At 40.4% G+C, this 25177-nt stretch overlaps 2 protein-coding genes across 2 annotated transcripts in view; one reads left to right on the top strand and one right to left on the bottom strand.

Annotated features, from left to right (window-relative positions):
• Positions 1–18893, top strand: part of kntc1 (kinetochore associated 1) — a gene marked incomplete at its 5' end in the record, with an annotated part of 60982 nt that extends 42089 nt beyond the window's left edge. Inside the window, 22 exons of the mRNA XM_088993533.1 lie at positions 590–699; positions 777–987; positions 1542–1631; positions 1820–1985; positions 3183–3241; positions 3322–3538; positions 3606–3679; positions 4832–5042; positions 5879–5991; positions 6092–6132; positions 7957–8035; positions 8099–8223; positions 9168–9303; positions 9412–9507; positions 10592–10648; positions 10740–10794; positions 12099–12162; positions 12257–12386; positions 13560–13649; positions 15049–15203; positions 16559–16637; positions 17563–18893. Coding sequence (XP_088849659.1) covers positions 590–699; positions 777–987; positions 1542–1631; positions 1820–1985; positions 3183–3241; positions 3322–3538; positions 3606–3679; positions 4832–5042; positions 5879–5991; positions 6092–6132; positions 7957–8035; positions 8099–8223; positions 9168–9303; positions 9412–9507; positions 10592–10648; positions 10740–10794; positions 12099–12162; positions 12257–12386; positions 13560–13649; positions 15049–15203; positions 16559–16637; positions 17563–17643 — 2439 coding nt within the window. The remainder of the gene's footprint in view (positions 1–589; positions 700–776; positions 988–1541; positions 1632–1819; positions 1986–3182; positions 3242–3321; positions 3539–3605; positions 3680–4831; positions 5043–5878; positions 5992–6091; positions 6133–7956; positions 8036–8098; positions 8224–9167; positions 9304–9411; positions 9508–10591; positions 10649–10739; positions 10795–12098; positions 12163–12256; positions 12387–13559; positions 13650–15048; positions 15204–16558; positions 16638–17562) is intronic.
• Positions 18894–18896: 3 nt separating this feature from the next.
• On the bottom strand, positions 18897–21819 carry LOC148898714 (hydroxycarboxylic acid receptor 2-like). Its single transcript, XM_088993536.1, has one exon. The coding sequence runs from the start codon at positions 21497–21499 to the stop codon at positions 20525–20527; it is 975 nt and encodes a 324-aa protein (XP_088849662.1). The 5' UTR covers positions 21500–21819; the 3' UTR covers positions 18897–20524.
• Positions 21820–25177: the final 3358 nt, after the last annotated feature.

Here is a 25177-nt window from a genome sequence, read left to right as displayed (position 1 = left end):
CTTCTGCCTTTTTTGGGTGCTATATTTCCCCCCCAGATGCCTCAAAATGACACGGAATAAATTCTTTAATCGATTGCAAACATGTATACTTTCCTCTTCAGAACGATTTGAATCATATTCATAACTGGATGAGTAACAAGAAAGCATATTCTCCGAATCTGAAGCCAATGTTTTGATTCTCCAGCAAGGCAAGACATCTTGGGGGCGGGACCATCTGAAACTGGCCACTTCCGGTTTCAATTTGAAGTAGTTTTAGACACTTTAAGTCATTTTTATTGGTGTTTTGCATTTGACTAAAAATATGGGTATTTTAGATGCTATAAAACGTTTTTTTTTTATGTCAGTTAGGAAACAAAAAAAGTGGTGTCGATTGTCCTTTAAGGTTCTAAACGGTTGGACGTCAAAAGTGTAGTTCATCTGTAAAGGTTACAGTGCATTTTGAAATTTCTGCGTAACTCATTTGCAGCCATTCCCAAATTTATTTGGGAATTGAAAAGTGTGATGTGGTGCGCCTTTACCGAATTTGTTTGGGGTTTGGTGCTGATAAAGAACTTAGCTCTACTGATCTCATCTTTTGTTACTTTTCCAGATCTCCATCCAGCCTGTATTTCACCAGCAACCAGAGTTGAAGAGCACATTAATCCCTGCCCTGGTAAAGAACAAGAGGATCACTCCCGAGATTATCCTCCAGTATTGCAGGTCAATAAAACATCCGGCCTAGGGTTCAGTAAGCTTTGGTTTCTCGATGACTAACTCTTTTTCCTTTTAACCTTCAGCACATATGGTCTGGACAGCGATAATGTCATCAATCAGTATGTTACCACCGTACTTCTGCTCCAAGAGGAGGAGGATGGTGAAGAGGAGGCAGATATGGGCCACGCACAAGCCACGTGCTATGCACACATAATGGAGCGGGTCCTGGACATCATCCCCAAGTTGAGCCAAACTCAGGAACTCATCAGCAGTCTGTCAGCTGCCATTTTTAAGGTCTGGGAACTCCTGTTGTCTACCTTTCACACGATTTCAGAATCAGAATCAGAATACCTTTATTCGTCCCGCAATGGGCAATTTAAATGGCAATTTATTGAGATTTATTTTCTCGCCCGTAGTTCGTCAAATGCGATTGCGATATTGCTTGCTTTTTTTTCCAGTTGAAGTTTATGGTGAAGCAGACACATAACAATAGAGAATTAACATTTGTCTGTCTGTCTGTCTTCTCTGTCTGTCTGTCTGTCTCTGTCTGTCCGTCTCTATGTCTCTTTCCGTCTGTTTTTCCATCTGTCTTTCCGTCCGTCTTTCTGTCCATCTTTCCATCCGTCTTCCCGTCCGTCCATCTATCCGCCTTTCCGTCCGTCTGTCCGTCCGTCTGTCTACCAATCCACCTACCTACCCATCGTAGAAATATATTCAGCCAAACAATATGATTTCATCAAATGACCATCTGCTAGCTTAATGCTACAATATAAAGTGGAACCCTTAGAGAGGCTCACGTAAATTATTGCGGGAATCAAAAATTAACATTGTACTTCTTTTTTTCTCAGCTCAGTCCATACAACTACGAAAGGATCGAGTTGGTGCTGAACCTCTTAATGGCTGCTGATGAAAACGTTGCCGGCTTTTCAGCCAGCCAGGTAAACAAACATAACAACAATGTACCCACCATTCATTTTGTTATTACTTTATTTTTGTTGGAATTTATATCGACTCGTTAATTGCTAAAAGACTCCAGCTCATTCGCTTCTTCGGGGACATTGAAGGATAAAAATTATTATTATTATAATCCCAACAACATAATGATTTCTGATCCTCTGGTCCGCAGGCAGTTGCCCTGCTGCAGCACTTGAAGTCTTACAAACGTCTGGCTCCGCCTTCGGATGTTGAGCATGCATATATTCTGGAGAACGGAGCGCCAACCAGCCCCTTGGATGCCACCAGGTTGCCTTTCCACCTGCTCTTGGAAAACAAACACTACTGGAAGATCATATGTGAGTCACCCATGGTGTCCATTACAGTGCCAGGGTTTTTGGCATTTTCACTGAAATTGCAGGACCCACAGAATATTGAGTTTAATGCCTATATAAACACTCAATTCAGCGTAAGAAACCTTAGACTCTGTTTTTTTTCATAAGAAAAAAAGAGTTAGTTCCTAAGTTAACAACAGCCGAAGCTGTAACAAAGCGCTAACATGCACAAATGGCAAATGCTGCCCCCTTGTGGAAGGGAAAAAACATTCAACAGTAGCCAAAATGGAACTGTATAGTGCCACTTAGCAGTTTTTTTTTGACAACGATACTAGTGCAGCGTGTTCTACCGGAAACAAATTCCTTGTGTGTTCTACATACTTGGCAATAAAGATGATTCTGATTCTGATTGTCAGAGGTCTGACCAGCACTTTATTGGCACCCAAACTAGGAAAAAAAACTAAACCCGAACAAATTCGGGATTGGCGCTCAACGTCACGCTTTTCAATTCTCAAATAAATTCAGGAATGGCAGCGAATGAGTTAATTTTACAGACGAGTTGAAACGCTGCTTTAATTTTTGTAACTATTTCTGAACGCCAATTTAGTGATTGCAACCAGGAAAATGCTGAGTGTAATGACAGACTCGCATAAATAGCACTTAGCATAGCATAACATAAACATACTTCCACCTCTGTGTGCCCCCCTGCCCGTCTCATCACGGTGGGGGACAGAGCTTTCAGCTGTTCTGCCCCCAAACTCTGAACTCACTTCCTCCTAACATTCGTAACATCGATTCTCTTCCCACCTTTAAATCCCATCTCAAAACCCACCTATTTAGAATCGCATTTTCTGTGTAGCCCTTTCTCTTGTTTCTATTTATAATTGTATTTTGTTTATTGTATTTCATTTGTGATTGTATTTTATTTATTATAGTACCTATGCTTGTCTGTGACTGTAAAGTGTCCTTGAGAGCTTTGAAAGGCGCTTAAAATGAAAAAGTCAATGTCAGCTTTATTGTCAAATATATAATGTATTATTATTATAATAACTAATAATTAATTTAATGCGGTTACATTCTGCTATTCTACAGTATTTATTGTAACGTAAAAAAACAGACAAGAATCACCCAAAAAACATTTTCCCCAATGGTTTAAATGGTGCAATTAAATGGTTTATACATTCTTATAAAATACTCCCTCTATATTTCACACACTTAAAGCTCCGGAGCTCAGCGAGGAAACCTTCCCAACTCTTCTTCTCATCAGCAAAGTGATGAAGGTACAAAAAAACTATCCCCATATTCAGCCATGTTTGTAAAAAAATAAATAAAATAAAAATCAATCCCTCTCTCACACCAGGTGAGCCTGGACAAGCTCTACATGTTGGTGGTCAACCAAATCTTCAATACAAAAATGAAACCACTCATCTTGGAGCAAATGAGAAAACCTCTCGCTCCAGTTAACAAGAAGGAGATCCAGAAAGTTGCCGTGACCGTCATGACGTACATCCGCAGCATCAAAAATCAGGAATGGGCGGTTGCGAGCGCCCATAAGATCACTCAGGAGCTGCCGCCAGGTTTGACTCGAGTGTTTCATGTGTCAGCGTTGTTCGGTTTGCAGATGCCTTGTTATGTATCTTACAGGCTATGAGAAGACGCAGTCACTTCGGTTTTGCTTGGCCATTGGAAAAACGTGGCTTGCTGATCCCAACCTTGATGTGGGTAATTTGTTCACAATAGCACCGTGCTATGTTTTTACAGTGATGGGTCGGTTTCCGAACATTAAATTTATGAACATTTTACTTTGGTATCGATGAGAAGGTTTCTTCAGCCGTCATTCTCACCGATGGACCACTCCTGTATGACTGAGAGCTTACACAGACGTTTTACTTTGGTATCCAAACTATTTTTTGGGATACACACGGAGCTGCCACAAGGAGTGAAATGTCGTTCGCGAACGAGCCCGTTCTTCTAACAACAAAATGGCATTTGACTGTTTTGGTCCTCTATTCCCTGCCCCAACTCGTCGGTTAAAGCCGCGTGATTGGTCAAGAATGCAGTAGTGAGGGGGTACGGGTTACAGACAGACAGAGAGTGAAGCCATTCTCCAAAAAAGAAAATGGCACCCGACATTTTTTTGTCTTCTATTCCCCGCCCCCAGTCTTCGGTTAAAGCCACGTGATTGGTGGAAGGTGGTTTAAACATTAAAGAAAGAGACAGGCAGATGACAGAGAGAGTGTTACAAAATGGACAGTGACATTTGGACGCGTTTCAACTTTCAACTGTTAAAAGGCAGAGTGTAGACTGCAAAGTTAAAATTCCCATCAATCAGGCTCCATAAATAACCCGCACAAGACATCTGTACACTTGATGCAAAAAGCTATCAACCCAGCTAAACAGAACGCAATTGATGAGGAACTAGGTAAAATTATCGCAGAGAAAGCACCTACAAGGAATCATTCCTCAAGATGGTGGAAGAAGGCGGCTACGTTCCTCATCAAGTGTTTAATGCAGATGAAACCGGCCACATTCCACCGGCCATTCCATCAAGCCGTCAACGACCATCACAAAGGTAAATAAAACGACTTTATTATACTGTACAGTTTATTTCTTTAATTATAATACCAGAGAACATTTATTATACATAAAATAAGGTATATTGTGTGTAGTTGTAAGGCTTAGAAAGTAGAAAATTATGTTTTATGGGGACCTGGGAACGGATTATTCTCATTTTAATGGTTTTCTATGGGAAATACATTTTTGGGATACACACTTTTCACCTTACACACTCTGTCTGGGAAACAATTAAGTTCGTAAGCCAAGGTATCACTGTGTTTTTTTTAAATCTTGGAATTTAATTATTTTCGCAGGATGCGACGCGGATCCGAGGGGAAGCCTTTCTGTCCAAACTGCAGCGGCAGTTCGCACGCTCGGCCACGGAGAGCGCCCTGGTGCTCACTCGGTTCAACACACCGGAGTACATCAAACTCAGCGGCACCCCGGACAAACTCATTGCGGTTCTGTACGAGCACAGCAGCGTGGAACGACGCTTCCGGGACTCTGGAGGGCAAATACATCCTGGTGAGTCAGGATTTAAAAGAAAAAAAAATTAAGTCGACAATTGTCGGAGATATTCGGGTGTACACTGTGAACAAAGACTCGATCGAACAGGAAAATCGTCTTTTACTGCCGGCAGAAGACGCAGCCATTCATGACCGACGCCCAACTTCTGCAGGCCTCTGCCAAGCTATATCTAGCTATCTTTCTATCTATTTGAGTTACTTCCGGGTTGAGGGAACGCCGGCGCGTGTGGCTGCCGCTGCTCACCCAAAGAAAGAAACGGATCCTATGAATGTCAAGTGTCCTTGAGAGTTTTGAAAGCCGCTTAGAAATCAAATGTATCATTATTATTATTACTGTATCTATTACCTAGCTAGCTTTCTATCTATTTGAGTTACTTCCAGGCTGAGCGAACGCAGGCGCGTGTGGCTGCCGCTGCTCAACCACAGGAAAAAACTGATCCTGTCACTAAAGTGTTCTTGAGAGTTTTGAAAGGTGCTTCAATGTATGATTATTTTTACTGTATCTAGCTAGCTAGCTAGCTAGCTTTCTATCTATTTCAGTTACTTCCGGGTTGAGTGAATGCTGGCGCGTGTGGCTGCCACTGCTCACACACAGAAAATCTTAATCCTGTGACTGTAAAGTGACCTTGAGAGTTTTGAAAGGCGCTTAGAAATCAAATGTATTATGGATTATTACTATTACTATTATTCTTATTATTAGTAGTATTCTTATTCTAGTCACACATGTTCAACCAACGAAGCATATAACAGCTTGAAACTTTTAAATATGATAACTTCCATTCTGTCAATTCTCTATCAACAATGCAGACAATATTAATGGCGTCCGTGTTTCAGACATCCACGCTGTGGTGAAGGAAATTGTCGCCATCAACCAAATAGATCTTTTGAAAATCCACAACACGCTGCTACAAAAATGGATCTGTAAAACGGGTTCGTCTTTGGCAAAGGTTTGTTTCCCTTCAGCCGACAAACTATTCGTCCTCTGTGTTTTGTCGTGACATACTTTATTTCCTCCTTGTCCGCCATTCTCAACTTGCCCCTCAAAAGGAATGTGTTGGAAACTTCGACGAAGACCCAGACTTAATGAGGTGGGTTTCCTTATGCATGTATCCAACATGTGCATTTAGGTCGTTTCTATTCATCAATAATTTCTTATTTTGGTGGAATTCGGGATTTGAATTATGTTTTAAAGGATAACCGGCACCTCCGGACAAGTTGTGTCCATAATTTGTAAAATCACTTCAAATGACTTCTACTGAGCGCTTTTTACAAAGATTCCACCGCATATACCTATATTTTACCTTTTAAGACTCACGCTGAATATTCAGGAAGTCTTATTTTCGACTTGATGACGATGCCCTAAGTGATGTCACGGAGGGAACGCTCCTGACCGAGAACGTGACACACAATGCATTTTGGGTACTTTTTTTAGTCTGAAAACATCGTTTTGATGGTGAAATTAGAAGGAAAACTACATAAATAACACGATGGTGAATCGTTGTGTGTCGCAGCCAATTGCGGTAACACGCATAAAGAAGTTTACACAAATACCCAGCGGACAAATCAGCCCATTTCCAACGGAGCTTGTGCGCCATCTTGTGCATTTTCTGGGACGCTACATTAGAGTCCTGACGGCTCGAATTGATACGGAAGTACTTCTTTAATTGATTGCAAACATTTATGCTTTCCTCTTCAGAACTATTTGAATCATATTCATAACTGGATGAGTAACAATAAAGCATCTTCTCTGAACTCTGAAGCCATTGTTTTGATTCTGGAGCAAGGCAGTTTGTGAAGGAATATCCTGGCGTGACGTCACGAACAAGGGGGCGGGACCTTCTGAAACTGAAACTTTGAGGTCATTTTGAAGTAGTTTTGGGACACGAAATCATTTTTTTGTGTGTTTTGCATTCAACTAAAAATATCAGCCTGCGTGTTTTGTGTATTTTAGATGCGAAAAAAACGTTTTTCTGATGTCTATTATGAAACAAAAAAAATTGTGTCGGTTTTCCTTTAAATGAGTACTGTTTCATACATTTCGGCACCCTAAATGTTTTTTTTTCCCGAACGTGCAATATCAAAAATGTGTCTTCTTCTGATGAAACGAACGATTTTAAATAGTTTTAAAAATTACACATCTGCATTCATATTGTTTCTTGCCATATTAATTATTGTTAATTTAGTCTGTATTTGTAATTTATATATACAGTAAAGTCTCGTTATATCGATATTCAAGGGAGTCCGAAAAAATATCGATATAACCGGGACTATCGATATATCCGACCCTGTTTGCATGTAATTTTCTCCGTGCGTGCATAGAAATAGTATCGATATAACCGGGACTATCGATATATCCGATATCGATATAACGAGACTTTACTGTATATATAATTATATTATTGTTAATTATATACTCTGTTTGAACCTCTTTGATACTCTGTTTTGATTTTATTTGGATTTTTTTTAATGACTTATCTGTGTTCATATGAACACGCTCGATAAAGCGCTGGTCAGACCTCTGGCAATGTTTTTCCCTTGCAGGAGGGGGAAGAATTTGCCTTTTGTCCATGTTAACACTTTGTTACAGCTTTAGCTGTTGTTAAAGCGCTATATAAATCAATATGTATGTATTGTATTGTACTTTATACAGCCGCCCCCATTTCAAGCTCAGATAAATCCAGACCTATATAATTTAGGAATTAACTCTTTTTTTCTGATGGAAGAAGAGAATATAAGGTTTCTTACTCTGTATTGAATGTTTTTGTAGTCCTAAAACTCAATATTCTGTAGATCCCGCAATTTGAATAACAATGACAAAAACCCTGACACTGGAGTGGACACATTATGCACATCGTCTGGCAGTGAATGAGTTAAGCAAAAACTTCTCTAAGATGAACTTTTGTTTCTATCAGGGTTGTGCACATGCTGCAGTCCCAACCCCGAGCCAATGCAGTGTGCCTTCTCAGCTCCATCCTGTCTGCTGAGAGCTGGGTGAGTCCTTGGTGGCGGGTGGGACAAATGCCATCCACGATCTTACGCTCTCCCCGCTTGTAGCCTCTCAGCCAATGCGGCCCTCGTCTCACCTTATGTCATCGAACCCGAGCGCTCCTTTGCCTCGTCCGTCTCGCCGACGTCGACACGCTGGAGGCCCAGTTGAAGATCTCGAGGACGGAATTGGAGTATGTTGATTTATTATGTTTTTATTTTTGGGAAATACTGAACATTTCACAGTTATGAAGCATTCAAAACCTTTACATTCCATATACAGTGATACCTCAGCTTACGAACTTAATTTGTTCCCAGAAAGTGTGTCTTCCAAACATTTATTTCCCATAAAAAACCATTAAAAATGAAAATAATGCGTTCCCAGGTCCCCATAAAACACAATTTTCTATTAAATAAGCCTTAATCCTACAGAAAATATACCTTATTTTATGTATAATAAATGTGCTATTGTATTGTAATTAAAGAAATACACTTTACTGTATAATAAAGTCTTTGTGATGGTCGTTGATGTAGTTGCCTCGTGATGATATCCGAGTGAAGTTGCCGTGCTTTCTCAGCGATAATACCCTGACTCACACTCTCTCCTGCTAGCTGCTTTTTGTTAATCCAAATCAACAGAAGTTTTTCAACCTCTTCTATTGCCTGAGACCGTTGCTTAGACAACACAGAAACATCCTTAGCCACACGTAGCAATGGTCGATTTAGCGTACTGGAACCGGGACGCTAACTCACACAAACGCACACCTCGTTCGTGTTTTGCTGCTCAACCGTAATTTTCTTTTGTGTCCTCTTCGGTTTAACAGTAGCCTGTGGTGGAGTCTTTTTCGGTCCCATAATAGCAAAAGTACTCCACTCGATAACAAACCACGTCTGCACTCAAAGGAAGTTGGTGTGGAAAACTAGTCCGCCAGCCACCGTGGCGCTGTTCGACCGTGTGGTTTGGCGTTCATCCGTAAAATGGATGGCTGGATTTAGTTATTATTTCTTGTTCTTATTTTCTATTTGTTTGTTTATTCGTGCATTTGTTCGTATTTTCATTCACTCATTTATTTCTATATATTTTTTTTTAATCAATTGCATTTTTTCATGAAAAATGTTAAAAATACTTTCTTTTCAGCAACCACATGAAATGCCACATGTTTATGTCGCGGCTGGAGGCGCTGAACGTTCCCTACACGGTGCAATCATTCCTAAGTAGCCCAAAAGAAGGCCTAATCAAAGGACTTTGGAAGAATCACAGCCACGAGCCACAGGTACTTTCTGCTCCCGATGAAAAATGTGGCCCATGACCTCCACGCCCTTTTGAGACCACCCCTTGGTGATTCTGACGCTGAGGTTAAGTCACATTTTTGTGTTTTCAGGCGCTGTGCCTGGTGGCAGACCTGTGCTTGGAGTACAAGGTTTATGACCCTCAGCTGTGGAACAGTCTTCTTCAGAAAATGCTCTGCTTCAACTTGGTGAGGGTATTGGAGGGGAATGTTTTATTTACGAGGCGGGCTTCTTTTTGGATGAAAGAGGGTTCGCTACCATTTCCGCCCCTCCTGGATTGATTAAGTGTCACCCATACTGTGACAGACTCACATCTCCAGAGAACCAATTTTTTTTTGTCTCTCCTCAGAGCCAATTTTACTACAGTTGAGTCACACCATTAGTCTGCTTTGAACTGAAATATTTAATTTCAATTCAATTTAATTGGATCAAATCAATTTGGATCGTTCATACAATAGCCTGCTTAGGCAAAACAGGTTAGGCAACATTCGTTATGCTGATGAGGTGATACCGGTGGGAGTGGGGGAAATAGGTCAGTCGTTAGTCAGGAATGTAGGAACAATCAGTGGGGCAACAGGGAGGGGTCCTCTGCTCCCCCCAACCTGAGAGTAGTGACCTATCATAGCTGTGTTCGGCGCCGCCATGCCTGGACATTAGGGATATATAAATAGGGCCGATACGACCAGTCAGACTTTAGTTCGCTGACGAAGCCTCTTGGATAGGAGGCGAAACGTCCGAAACCTTCACTTTTGTACAGATGACGGCTGAAGAAACCTTCTCATCACTGAAATATTTAGTACATTTTTAACTGAAAATTAATTGCATAATATTTTAACTTAATATATTTTAATATAATTGTGTAATACAGGGGCGTCAAAGTCATTTTTTGCCGCAGGCCACATTGTAGTTATGGTTTCCTCTCGAGGGCCGCTAAGAATTTGGGGAACCCATTAGAATGTTTAAATCCCTTCAAATATTACATAGAGAGCACACAGCAAATTAATGAATAACTCGTTTTCAAATCTGAAGTCAAGAATAATGACTTTTATTGTGGTTGACATCCAAAAATATGAAATTTTGGCTCAGATTTTAGCAATCATCATGGAATTTAACAAGTTTGATTTGCTTTCGTGGGCCGAAAAAAATGATGTGGCGGGCCGGATTTGGCCCGCGGGCCTTGACTTTGACACCTGTGCTGTAATATATTACTTTTTTTTCCTTTTCAACTTTAACTCATTCACTGTTTATTAAAAATATTCCCTTTATCCTCAGATCAGTGATCTCCAGAAGGTCCTAGAAGCAGCGGTTGCAGTGCCAGCCGTGTGGGAGGTAGTATTTAAAATAAACCAAAGCAATAATCAATATCAACAACCACCTAACAGATTTGCTGGGTTTTTTTTCTACTCTCTCATATCTCCAGATTTCGAGTTTCTCCAGAGCCTGGAAGAGTTTGCTACTCGCTCCTTTTGTTTCAGGTATTCCTTCGGGGCAAGTTTTTCCTGCGGGGGACGAAATACCAAATTAAATGAAATGTTTACATTTCAGGATCTCATATACAGTGATACCTTGGCTTACAAACTTAATTGGTTGCCAGACAGTGTGTCAGGCAAAAAAAACTATGTATCCCAAAAATTAATTTCCCATGGGAAAGCATTAAAATGAGAATAATCCGTTCCCAGGTCCCCATAAAACATAATTTTCTACTTTCTAATTTTCTAAACCTTAAAACTACACAAAATATACCTTATTTTATGTATAATAAATGTGCTGTGGTATTATAATTAAAGAAATAAACTGCACTGTATAATAAAGTTGTTATTTACATTTGTGATGGTCATTGACGGCCTGATGGAATGGGGTGGGAGGAGGTTGGAATTGCTGTTTGGAAGGAGAGTCACATTCCAAAAGGACTGTAATTAAAGAAATAAACCGCACTGTATAATAAAGTCGTTTTATTTACCTTTGTGATGGTCATTGATGGCTTGATGGAATGGAGTGGCCGGTTTCATCAGCATTAAACACTTGATGAGGAACGTAGCCTTCTTCTTTCACCATCTTGAGGAATGATCCCTTGAAGGTGCTTTCTCTGTGATAATTGTACCTAGTTCCTCATCAATTGTATTCTGTTTAGCTGGGTTGATAGCTTTTTACATCAAGAGTACAGATGGCTTGTGCCGGTTATTTGTGGAGCCTGATTGATGGGAATTTTAACCTTGCAGTCTACACTCTGCCTTTGAACTATCAAAATTGAAACTCACTGTCGTGTGCCTGTCTCTTTAATGTTTAAACCAACCCCCCCTCACTGCTGTGTTCTTGACCAATCACATGGCTGTAACCAAAGACTGGGGGCAGGGAATAGAGGACAAAAACAGTCGGCTGCCATTTTTGTTGTTAGAAGAACAGGCTCGTTCGCGAACCACACATCACTCATTGAGGCAGCTCCGTGTACGAAAAAAGTTCGGATGCCAAGATAAAATTTTCATAAATGTCACGTTCGTAAACCGAAAAGTTCGTAAGCCAAGGAGAACGTTCGTAAACCGAGGTATCACTCTACTGTAGTCAATGTTGATACACTTGACCCCAAGTTTTTTTTCAATGGAAAGAAAATAATCTTCACTTGAAAATCACACTTTCAAAGAATTTCTGAATTCCACTTCTCATTTTCTCACTGTCTAAAAATAAGAGACTTTCATATCACATCACTTTAAGGAAGTGGAAGCAAAAAATAACTTTCATCGTTCTCCAAACGTAACATCCATAATTCCTGTCTTGGTTTCAGCTTCTTTACCCTTGAGTGCGGATCAACAAGCAACATTCTCCAGGAACTTTGTTCTCCTTCTAAAGTACACTCTCTTTTCTTGTCTTTATATGCATCGTATACACGACCACGGGGATGCAGACTTTCATTTGCTGATTTGTTTTGCTTTCATCCCTCAGGTGTCCGTTGTTGTTAAGCATGGACTTGATAGGGATCGCCAAAGGCTTCGCCCAATTCCATCTATTGGCTTTTGCTCTTGGAACGCTCCTGCTCATCCCCTGTGCCTCCAAAAAAGATCAACAGGTTCAGGTGAAACATGCCAAAGACAAATAAGTTGTGTTTTTACTTTTTTTTTTTTTTTTAATGGTGCTAATTCAGACTGATCATCCATGAGCAAAGTTATCCGATGCAAATCAGGATAGCGATAATATGGATTAGCTGCGCGTGTAGAAATTTTTGAGATGCGTACGAAGCATTTTAACTTGTTCACTGCCATCCACGAATTTATTCGAGAATTGAAAAGTGTGAGGTTGAGCGCCATTTCCCAATTTGTTCGGGTTTTAGTTTTTTCTTGCAGGGGTGCCGATAAAGCTCTGGTAAGACCTCCGACAATGTTTTTCCCTTCCACGAGGGGGCAACATTTCCCTTTCTTCCATGTTATCGCTTTGTTCCTTCTTCAGTTGTTGTTAAGAATAATAATAATAATAATAATCATCATAATCATCATCAGAATAATAATAATAATTATAATAATAATAATTATAATAATAATAATTATTATACATTACATTTTTTGTTAAAGCCCTATATATAGCAATATGTATGTGGAGCTGGTGGGTATATTTTGTTGCCATGGCAACCAATGACAATATACCCGCCAGTTATAGTGTTGTCATGGCAACCGGCGACAATATACCCGCCAGTTATAGTGTTGTCATGGCAACCAATAACAATTTACCCGCCAGTTATAGTGTTGTCATGGCAACCAATAACAATTTACCCGCCAGTTACAGTATGTATTGTATTGTATTTTGGACAGCTGCCCCCATTTCATACTCAGATAACTCCAGACCCATATAACTTAGGAATTAACCTCTTTTGAAAGAAGAGAATCTAAGGTTTCTAACGCTGTATTGAATGCTTCTGTAGTTCTAAAACTGAATACTCTGTTGGTTCTGGAATTCAAGTGACAATGACAAAAACCCTGGCACTGGAGTGGACACATTTTTTTGCACATCGTCTGGCAGTGAACGCGTTAACTTTGACATTTCGACATGACACCACTGTGTTTTTCTGTACTTTCATTGACTTTTTGAACACTTTTAGGGGCGGGGTCGCCTACCTTGCAAAATACTTCGTCATGTATGTATTGCATTGTATTTTGGATTCAAAATGTCAACTGCACCTCATGACAGTTTAATCATGAATCCCCCCCGCCCCCAACCCCGATCAATTGCTGAAATTACCGATTTGTGTTTGTAGGGCTTTCTTTCTGTGCATGACCCCCTCGCTGTCCTGGAACAGGAAGAGGAGCTCATGAATACAGGAGAATTTGCTGGAATTCCCTCACAGGTGACGTTTCTCGCCACAGTATAATCATCTAGATTAAATGTCATTTTCATCCCTTTCGAGGAATTTACTGTTGCCGAGCAACAAGTGTTGTTTTTGTCAAACATTGGATGATTTGTGCAAATTCATCTCCTGATTGAGTAAAGCTGCGAAAGAGGAAACGAAGAGCTGTGAACCGCTCCGATGGTGTGAAGATTCTCACACGGTGAAGACGTGCGATAAGAGTATTATTATTATTATTATTATTATTATTATTATTATTCGGCTGGTCGCGTTTCAGAATACATCATCGAAATTCAGCTGCTGAGTGAATAGCAGAAACCCCCTCCCGACCACCCCAGCACCTCAATTAATATTCCAAATGATAAATCTCAAGACAGGTTTAAAATAATTTAAGTTATATTCCAGCATTCCCCTTCCAAATACAGTGATACCTCGGTTTACAAACGCCTTGGCTTCTGAACTTTTGGATTTACGAACGTTAAATTTATGAAAACTTTAACTTGGCATACAAACTATTTTTTGGGATACACACGGAGTTGCCACAATGAGTGATGTGTCGTTTGCGAACGAGCCCGTTCTCCTAACAAGAAAATGGCAGCCGACTGTTTTTGTCCTCTATTCCTGGCCCCCAGTCTTCGGTTAAAGCCACGTGATTGGTCAAGAACGCAGCATTGAGGGGAGGTGGTAAACATTAAAGAGACAGGCAGACGACAGTGAGAGAATTTCAACTTTGATAGTTCAAAGGCAGGGTGTAGACTGCAAGGTTAAAATATCCTATCAATCAGGCTCCACAAACAACCCGCACAAGCCATCTGTATATTTGATGCAAAAAGCTATCAACGACCATCACAAAGGTAAATAGAACCACTTTATTATACAATACAGTTTATTTCCTTAATTATAATACCATAGCACATTTATTATACATAAAATAAGATATATTTTGTGTAGTTTTAAGGCTTACAAAATTATGTTTTATGGGGACCTGGGAACGGATTATTCTGATTTTAATGGTTTCCTATAAGAAATTATTTTTTGGATACACACTTTTCACCTTACGCACTCTGTCTGGGAATCAATTAAGTTCGTAAGCCAAGGTATCACTGTATATTATAATTAGTGCATGTACCGCAGCGTTTGAGTGTTGAATGTGTGCCTTTAAGGGGCGTGGCTTGTTAGTTAACATTTGTCACCTTCGTCAGCGTGTGTTAGCATCTCGGATTAAATTGTGGACTAAAGCAGACAAATTCTCAATTATTTTCCACGAGTTTCCTGTTCCTGTTTTGTTTTTAAAAAGCACAGAAATGCGGATAGGTGAGTTTTTCAGCGAATAAGGGAAAAACACGACTAGGAGAATTGGCGAATCAGGAATACTCGATCATATATTCCAACTTTTCAGATCAGGGACACCGTGTTGACGTACATGACTCAAAACGGTCAACATCTCAAGCTTGTGAAGACCAATCACTTCACGCACATCAAAAAGTGGATGGTGACCAACGGCAAACCGGACCAAGTGAAGGACCTGATCAATCATCTGATCAACCAAAACCGGTAAGTCTGTTTTCTTTTCGCCTCGTGGGTGTTTACTTGTCACATTTGCTGTAACCACAGCTGTGGTGTGGATTGCGAAATAAGAAATGTCCACTTTTTATGATTGCCTTATCGGCATCTGCTCACACGGTGTGCGAAGCCGCAACAGACACCGACTGCGGTGAATGGTGCTTTAAAGGACAACCGACACCATTTTTTGGTTTCCTAATTGACATCAGAAAAACATTTTATAGCATCTAAAATACCCAAAACACGCAGGCTGATATTTTTAGTCAAATGCAAAACACCAATAAAAATGAGTTAAAGTGTCCAAAAACTACTTAAAAATGAAACCGGAAATGGCCCGTTTCAGAAGGTCCCACCCCCTTCTTCGTGATGTCACGCCAAGACTTCTTGCCTTGCTCCAGAATCAAAACAATGGCTTCAGATTCGGAGAAGATGCTTTCTTGTTACACATTCAGTTATGAATATGATTCAAATAGTTCTGAAGAGGAAAGCATACGTGTTTGCAATCGAAAGAATTTATTCCGTGCCATTTTGAGGTATCTGGGTGCGGGAAATGTAGCACCAAAAAGAGGCAGAAAATCGCGACAAAGCTCCATGTAAGGAATTAACCAGCCCGTTTCCACAGGCTGATTAATTCATTCCATGGAGCTTGGTCGCCCTCTTCTGGCGGCTTTTTGGTGCAACACGAGATTTTCAGACCAAACAAGCAAAGCCAAATGCATTGACGTGATGGAAGGACTGCTACAATGTGTCCTTTTTTCGGTCAGGGGCGTTCCTTCAGTGACGTCACGTGAGGACTCGTCACCAACTCAAAAACAAGACTTCCTGAATATTCAGCGCGAGTCTTAAAACATAAAATATAGCTATATGCGGTGGAATCTTTGTGAAATACGCTCAGTAGAAGTCATTTGAAATGATTTTACAAATTATGGATTGAACAAATTATGGACGCAACTTGTCCGGAGGTGTCGGTTGTCTTTTTTGTTCTTGCTCTCTCGGATTTAGCAATTCTTTACACTTCTTTTCTTTCTGATTATTCAAATCACATGAGTCTATTCAGACCCGACCAGAAAAGCATTTTCCATCCTGCACAGTATTAATAATAATAATAATAATAATAATAATAATAATAATAATAATAATAATAATAATAATAATAATATATTTCATTTTAAGCGCCTTTCAAAGCTTTCAAGGACACTTTACAGTCACAGACAAGCATAGGTACTATATTAAATGAAATACAATCACAAATAGAATACAATCAATGAAATAGTTATAAATAGAAAGAATATAAAAGCGCCATCGTCTCGAAAGTTCCACCGTTTACGATTTCATGTGCTCCTCAGTCGAGATGACGCACGCCGGCTGGCTCAGGAATACATGAAACACCAAGAGCACAACGACGCCACAAACGCAGGCCTCCAGGTAATAATTATTAATGATAAATCATAAAACTACAAACCCTTCACACCCCTCTTTATATAAAAAAAATCCCTCAAAGTTGCTATTCATTAACGTTAGCTCAGGCAGCCATTTTGGTATGTACTTAAGATGGAATGCTTTTTTTTTCCCTTCCAGGACCTTTTTACTTTGCAGAACGTTTAATGAAATGTGAATTTCGCCTCATCGTTACTAACATTGTAATTTTGTAATCTTATCTTTGTTTCCTGTTCAAATAAATGTTTCCATGGTTAACCATGGTATTGGAAAGTAAGATTCTTGCCGTCTTACTCTGGTTTAAGGCTGATCCTCCTTTTTAGGATACAGGCGAGTCGCCATGTCAGAACATGTAAACTGCTGAAAAATGAATCCAACACCTGAAAACTGATTTTTTTTTTTCAAAAAATGTAAAGTACCGTATTTTCCGCACTACAATGCGCACCTAGAAGCCTCCATTTTATTTTTGCAAAAGGTGACCTTATACATATGGAAAAAGTTTTTAAATATGTCATTCATTCAAGATGCGCCTTATAGTTTGGAAAATATGGTAACTTGATAGTCCCAAAAATACAGTCATACCTCGGTTTACGAATCCCTTGGCTTACGAACGAACTTTTCGGTTTACGAACGTTAAATTTATGAAAATTTTACCTTGGCACACGAACTATTTTTCGGGATACACGCGGACCGCCACAATGAGTGATGTGTCGTTCGCAAACGAGCCCGTTTCTAACAAGAAATTGGTAGCCGACTCACTTTTGTCTTCCATTCCCCGCCCAACTTCAGTTAAAGCCACGTGATTGGTCAAGAACGCAGCAGTGAGGGGAGGAGGTTTAAACATTAAAGAGACAGAGAGAGTGAGAAAATGGAGACAAAACTGAAATTTTGACTGGTTCCAACTTTGATTCAGGAGCAGAGTGTAGACTGCAAGGTTAAAATTCCCATCAATCAGGCTCCACAAATAACCTGCACAAGCCATCTGTACACTTGATGCAAAAAGCGATCAACCCAGCTAAACAGAACACAATTGATGAGGAACTAGGTAAAATTATGGCAGAGAAAGCACCGACAAGGGATCATTCCTCAAGATGGTGAAAGAAGAAGGCTACGTTCCTCATCAAGTGTTTAATGCTGATGAAAGCGGCCATTCCATTCCATCAAGCCACCATCGATCATCACAAAGGTAAGTAAAACGACTTTATTATACTGTACAGTTTATTTCTTTAATTATAATACCATATCACATTTATTATAAAGAAAATAAGGTACATTGTGTGTAGTTTTAAGGATTAGAAAATTATGTTTTATGGAGACCTGGAAACGGATTATTCTGATTTTAATGGTTTCCTATGGGAAATTATTTTTTGGTATACGCACTTTTCGCCTTACACACTGTCTGGGAACCAATTAAGTTCTGAAGCCAATGTATCACTGTATATATTTCATTGGTCTTTGTATAGTGTTTTAGGTGAAGGCACTTTTTAGTTATTTCATTGAAGTACTAGCATCTTGTGTCTAAGCGAGTTTTCTGAGAATTGCTTATTTTATTTTCTGTGAAATGCGTCACTTTTGAAGGTGTGACCCCCGCACTTAAAGAGGAAGCGTGTAGCTGCCATCTCTTGAGTGATTTAAGTGTGATGAAACAACAACGCTAGACGCGACAACGTGAGCTTTATTGTATTTCCGTGCTTGTAAAGTTGGATTTTACTTTTATTTTTTATTTTTTGCAATGAAAGTGGAGGAAAAAATAGTTTGTATTACTTTGCCTAAAAATAAAAACCCGTTCTTTTGAGTTTTGAGTCTGATCATTAATAATAATACATTTCATTTCTAAGCGCCTTTCAAAACTCTCAAGGTCACTTTACAGTCACAGGATAAGTTTTTCTGTGTGTGAGCAGCGGGTGCCACACTCGCCAGCATTCACTCAACCCGTAAGGAAACTCAAATAGATAGAAAGCTAGCCAGCTATCCAATAGGTAGCTAGATAGCTAGCCAGCCAGCTAGATACCTATATAGCTGGCTAAATAGCCAGCCAGGGAGCTAGATAGCAAAAGGCTAGCTAGCGAGATAGCAAGCCAGGTAGCTGGATAGCTAGATAAATAAATCAAGAAACATTCACACTAAATGCTAATTTCATACCATCACCACATTTGGTTCAAAATGTGGACAGTCTCTGTTTGGATGTTGTACTCATGTGTCTCTTCAAACCCAAGTACCATACTTTCGGGTGAATAAGGCGCTAAAAGCCTTGATTTTCTTAAAAAAAAATTACCCTGCCCCTATTGAGCCACAACAGGTCTCACAATTACTGTCAGCGGCCACCAATTCCATTTCCTGTGTCGCCTTATAATGTCGTGTGCCTTATACAGGTAACATCTGACTTACGACCGGCTCGACTTACGACCACCCGTACTAACAACCACGACCTCCAAACACTTTTAAAAAAATGTTAATTCTACTCCTGGCACCGCAACGTGCTAGCAGGCCGGCAACGCGTACAACAATTTTGGCCAGCATCTCACTCTCGCACTGCAATCGATGGTGATGTCACCAGAGGGGGGGAAGTTTGCGAGTCATTTAGCCTACGAATCTCTATTCAACATTATGAATGTATTTCGACTTACAACCATTTTGACTTGCGACTGGTTGGTCGGAACGGTTACCTGTACAGTGATACCTTGGTTTACGAACCCCTTGGCTTACAAACTTTTCAGTTTCCGAACGTTAAATGTATGAAAATTTTACCTTGGCATACTAACTATTTTTCAGGATACACACGGAGCTACCACAATGAGTAATGTGTCGTTCGTGAACGAGCCCGTTCTACTAACAAGAAAATGGCAGCTGGCTTGTTTTGGTCCTCTATTTCCCGCCCCCAGTCGTCGGTTAAAGCCATGTGATTGGTCAAGAACGCAGCAGTGGGTGGGGGGGGGGGGGTTAAACATTAAAGAGATAGGCAGATGACAGAGAGAGTGTGACAAAATGGAAAGAAAACAGTGAAATTTGGACTTGTTTCAACTTTGATAGTTCAAAGACAGAGTGTAGACTGCAAGGTTAAAATTCCCATCAATCAGTCTCCACTAATAACCCGCACAAGCCATCTGTACACTTGATACAAAAAGCTATCAACCCAGCTAAACAGAACACAATTGATGAGGAACTAGGTAAACTTATTGCAGAGAAAGCACCTACAAGGGATCCTTCCTCAAGATGGTGAAAGAAGGCTACGTTCTTCATCAAGTGTTTAATGCTGATGAAACCGGGCACTCCATTCCATGAAGCCATCAACGACCATCACAAAGGTAAATAAAACGACTTTATTATACAGTGCGGTTTATTTCTTTAATTACAGTCCTTTTGGAATGTGACTCTCCTTCCAAACAGCAATTCCTACCTCCTCCCACCGCATTCCATCAGGCCATCAACGACCATCACAAATGTAAATAACAACTTTATTATACAGTGCAGTGTATTTCTTTCATTACAAAACAATAACACATTTATTATACATAAAATAAAGTATATGTTGTGTAGTTTTACGGGTTATTTAGTAGAAAATGTTTTATGGGGACCTGGGAACGGATTATTCTCATTTTAATGGTTTCCTATAGGAAATTATTTTTTTGGGATACATACTTTTCGCCTTACACACTGTCGGGGAACCAATTAAGTTTGTAAGCCAAGGTATCACTGTATTTGGAAACTTTTATATATTTCTATATTATATTTGGAAAACGTTTTTCATTCATTCATTCATCCGGTGCGCCTTATATATGGAAAAAAATTGAACATACACCATTCATTGGGGGTGCGCCTTATACACCGGAAAATACAGTAGTCAATTTTAGAGATGTTATTCAGAAATAACATCTCTAAATCTGGCTACAGGAGTGCGATCCGGTCTCCCGGGTCTTCTTGTCTGTACTTTCAGTGTTCTCCCCCGATGGCAAGTTGAGCGACTTCCTGCAGATGTTCTTGAAAGTGGGGCTGGAGAAGTAGTAGACCACCGGGTCCAAGGCGCTGTTGAGATAAGTCAAACTGACCGTCATGTAGAAAACCACAGTGAGGTCATCCATGGCGTCGCACACCTCCGATTCCTGCAGGGTCTTCACCGCCTCTTGCGTTTTGATCCAGATGAGCAGCTGGGCGACGTTACTAGGCAAGAAGCAGATGGCGAAAAGGACCACCACCACGGTGATGAACCACAAAGCCTTTTTGATCTTTGCTTGCTGGCTTATCTGCCTCCCCCGCAGTTGCCCGACGATCCGCGCCGTGCAGAAGAGAATCACCAGCAGCGGCATCCAACAGGAGAAAAGAAAGTTAAACTTGTGCCATAACCGGTTTCCCTTGGATGAAGTCTCCACCAGGAAGCTCTCGCAGTAGTCCCAACGCAAGTTCTGCAGGCCCAGGGCGTTAGCCGTCATGCACACGGTGAGTAACCACAGCGCCGCCGCGCCCAACGTAGCTTTGGAGAGGCTCAGGGAGTTGAGGCGGCTATGCGGGTGCACCACGCGGACGTAGCGGTCCACGGCGACGGCCATGAGGAACATAGTGCTCCCCGTGCGGTTGAGCGCCAGCATGAACTGCGAGGCGTTGCACAGCGTCTCGCCGAAGCGCCACTTGACGCCCGAGCTGTAGTAGCTGGCGCGGAAAGGCAGGATCATGTTGAGCAGGAAATCCGCCACGGCCAAGTTGAAAAGCAGCACCGTGCTGCTTTTCCAAGGGCGCAGGTGGAAGCAGAAGATCCATAAGGCCAAACCGTTGCTCACCGACCCCAGGATGAACTCCACCGACAGGATGGTGGGAAGCATCCGCACCAGGAGGGTCGTGGTGAAGTTGCAGTGCATGCCGGTGGAGGGAATGAAAAGGCACACGCAAGCCAGGGAAACGCTTTTGGCTTCGCTTTTAGTCACTTTGGTGTCACCTAGCACAGGAAACCCCCTCCCCCTTGGGTTGCTTCTGCTTTTTTTTTGTCGGGGGAGGGGGTTGTTCTGTGATGACTAAGGTCTCAACGCAGTGTGTGAAAACGCAAAGAGAGATTGGATGGGAAAGCGCGATGGAGGTCACTTATTACAGATCGGGAAAAAGCATTTTCAGGAATGAGATTAGAATAATAATAATAATACATTTAAAGGACAACCGACACTTTTTTTTGTTTCCTAACTGACATTTTATAGCAGGGGTGTCAAAGTCATTTTTGCCACGGGCCACATTGTAGTTATGGTTTCCTCTCGACATCCGTTATGAATATGATTCAAATAGTTTGGGGAAAGCCATTAGAATGTTTAAATTCCTTCAAATAGTTTACATATAGAGCACACAGCCAATCGATTAAATAATTTATTCCGTGTCATGAATAACTCGTTTTCAAATCTGAAGTCAAGAATAATCACTTTTATTCCTTCCACGGAGCTTGGGGTTGACATCAAAAAAACAGTACAGCAAAAATATGATGGAAATGCGTCTTTTTTGCCTCAGATTTTAGCAATCATCATGGAATTTAACAAGTTTGATTTGCTTTCGTATAATATAGCTATATGGGCCGAAAAAAATGAGTCGAAGTCATTTGAAGCCATGTGGCGGGCCGGATTTGGCCCGCGGGCCTTGACTTTGACACCTGTGTTTTATAGCATCTAAAATACCCAAAACATGCATCCTGATATTTTTAGTCAAATGCAAAACACCAATAAAAATGACTTGAAGTGTCCCAAAACTACTTCAAAATGAAACCGGAAATGGCCAGTTTCAGAAGGTCCCGCCCCCTTGTTCGTGACGTCACGCCAGGACGTCTTACCTCGCTCTAGACCAGGGGTCTCAAACACAATTTACCCGGGGGCCGCTGGAGGCAGAGTCTGGGTGAGGCTGGGCCGCATCAGGATTTCCACAAGAAAATCACAAACATTCCAATGTTCTCAAAATCTTTATTTTTAACACACAAAAAAATGAATTAAATGAATGAAAAATAAATTAACCAGTAATAAATAAATGAATTAATTATAATGATCATAAGGCAGATACAGACGACTGAAAAAAAACACAGGAAAACTAATTATTTTAATGAAGTTTCAAATGTCTGTATTCACAGTTCTTAAACCTTTAACTTTCTTAACATAAAGAAAATATTGAACATGAACTGTCCTAAACATGGCTTCTCGTGCCTACTTGTTCAGCTCCACACACAATTTTCATTCATATCAATCACTCACATTAATCTTTCATATCAAGGCGGGCCGCAAAATATTCTTTTGGGGGCCACATTTGGGCCGTGAGTTTGAGACACTGCTCTAGAATCAAAACAATGGCTTCAGATTCGGAGAAGATGCTTTCTTGTTACTCATCCAGTTATGAATATGATTCAAATAGTTCTGAAGAGAAAAGCAGAAGTACTTGCGTATCAATTCGAGCCGTCAGGACTCCAATGTAGCGTCCCAAAAAAATGGACAAGATGGCGCACAAGCTCCATTGGAAATGGGCTGATTTATCTGCTGGGAATTTGTGTCAACTAATCTCAAATAGTCTTGGTGTAACACACAACGATTCACCATCGCGTTATTTATGTGTTTTCCTTCTAATTTCGCCATCAACACGAAGTTTTCAGATAAACAAAGTACCCCAAAATGCATTGTGTCGCTTTCTCGGTCAGGGGGCGTTCCAAATGTGACGTCACTTCAACTCGAAAACAAGACTTCCCTATATATTCAGCGCAAGTCTTAAAACGTAAAATATAGCTATATGCGGTGGAATCTTTTTAAAATACACTCAGTAGAAGTCATTTGAAGTGATTTTATGGACACAACGTGTCCGGAGGCGTCAGATTTCAGATCTGACAGTCAAGTCACGCCCCCTTTAGAAACACCAGCTGAAAAAATGCACGTCACAACAACATCCGTGACACTCTGACGAAGGCGGAAGTATACGCCGAAACGTCAGATATTTGAACACCTACAACACACTGTCTGGAAGAAAAGAATCCGTTTTAAATTACATATCAAATAGACAGGATGAACTTAGTACAACTAATAAAAAGATTATATTTAAAATATACATATAAAAATATATTAATACTCCTACAAATTTTACTTTTTCAAATCTAAAACGTAGCAATCTCAACAAATAAAAAACGGCTGTAAAATTATTTAAAACTAAGATTTGATTAAAAAAAAAAAAAAACAGGTCAAAACGGAACTTTACAAAAACTACACGGATAAATCACGATGTATAATAACCCTGGATCTGGATTCAACCTGGTTACGCAAAACTTCCTTCTTATACACTCCTAAACGCCCCCCACCCACCTACCAACGTGCTTTGTACACCACTGCCAGAAAACGAACCGATAAAAAAAATACTGACACCACGCGGTTAAAAAAGCCGCTTAATTGGACCCTACTGTGCCCCCAGAAAATATCTGTCTTCTCGGTCCTAATCAATGAATGAAATATCAATTAAGAAAAACCTTAAACCAACAATACCATTAAAAACAACACTACACTGTACAGTACATATTTAATTCCAGTAGATTGTTGCAATTTATTTAATCTAGTAGTACCTATAACCGCCAATAGGCGTCAGTATTACTCTGTAAAAATAACATTCCAGTTCACTTCCGTGACTTTCTGCCCCAGAATAACACTTCGTTGTTTATCCACCGCGGCTAGCTTCAATTTGCGCCCCATTTTAATCGCGTTCAGAACTATTAAAGTAACGCACATGCATTTTCGCGACATTTGGCAACAACTTCAAAGCAACTTTATTGCCCAGGGGCAAACGGTCTTAAAATAACCATTATCCAATGATGCGTCACAATTTAGCACCGGTATGTGACACACTACTGCATTTACTTTGCTGGGAAAAAAATGTGACAAAGCCAGTTGGAACTTGTGTTGACACTGCGCGTGCGTGTGTGTTCGTGCGTTCATTTCTTTGACCTGCGTCCAGACAGGAACAAACTGCATTGCATGCCATGCCGGCTGCTCCACCCCATCGCCGATGAACGTGAAATTCAAGTTTGACGTGTTCACGACAGACATGGCTCCAAATGGTTCCCTTGATTAGGTACACTTGTGCACTCGAATCAAGGGGTTCTAAAAGTCGTACAACCCAAAGTGAGAGCGAAGTCATTTAATTTTGGTTGTCTTATTTAGCCAGAATTATGTATTAATTTGCGCATGTCATACCTGTCAACCTTAGCTAATAGCTTCCATTATAAATGATTACAATTCCCGTATAAATTATAGTACGCCGTACGTTATTTGAAATAAAAAAACGCGGAAATCCAGACGGTTTATTGCGCATGCGCACATTGTGCCTTAATCAATCCGACGGTACGCAGCAAGAAAAAAATATAAATAGGCTGTATAAATAATTGAGGATTACTTTTGCTGGTTTGCCGTATAAAAGTTGTAGTACGCCGTACATTATTTGAAATGATAAGAACATACAATTTGACAAGTATGGCATGTATCTATAAAAAAAGACAAAAAAACAGAACCTGGAATATGGTGAGATTATTTTGCTAAACGCCA

Source organism: Hippocampus bargibanti, linkage group LG04 (genome assembly GCF_051943395.1).
Source record: "Hippocampus bargibanti isolate YZ-2025 linkage group LG04, ASM5194339v1, whole genome shotgun sequence".
Lineage (NCBI taxonomy): Eukaryota > Metazoa > Chordata > Actinopteri > Syngnathiformes > Syngnathidae > Hippocampus > Hippocampus bargibanti.
Note: the sequence above shows the minus strand (reverse complement) of the source record. Positions and strands in the feature narration are given on the sequence as shown.

Excerpts from the sequence above, each read along its gene's own strand:
- LOC148898714 (XM_088993536.1), bottom strand. The coding sequence starts at position 21,499 with ATGCACTGCAACTTCACCACGACCCTCCTGGTGCGGATGCTTCCCACC.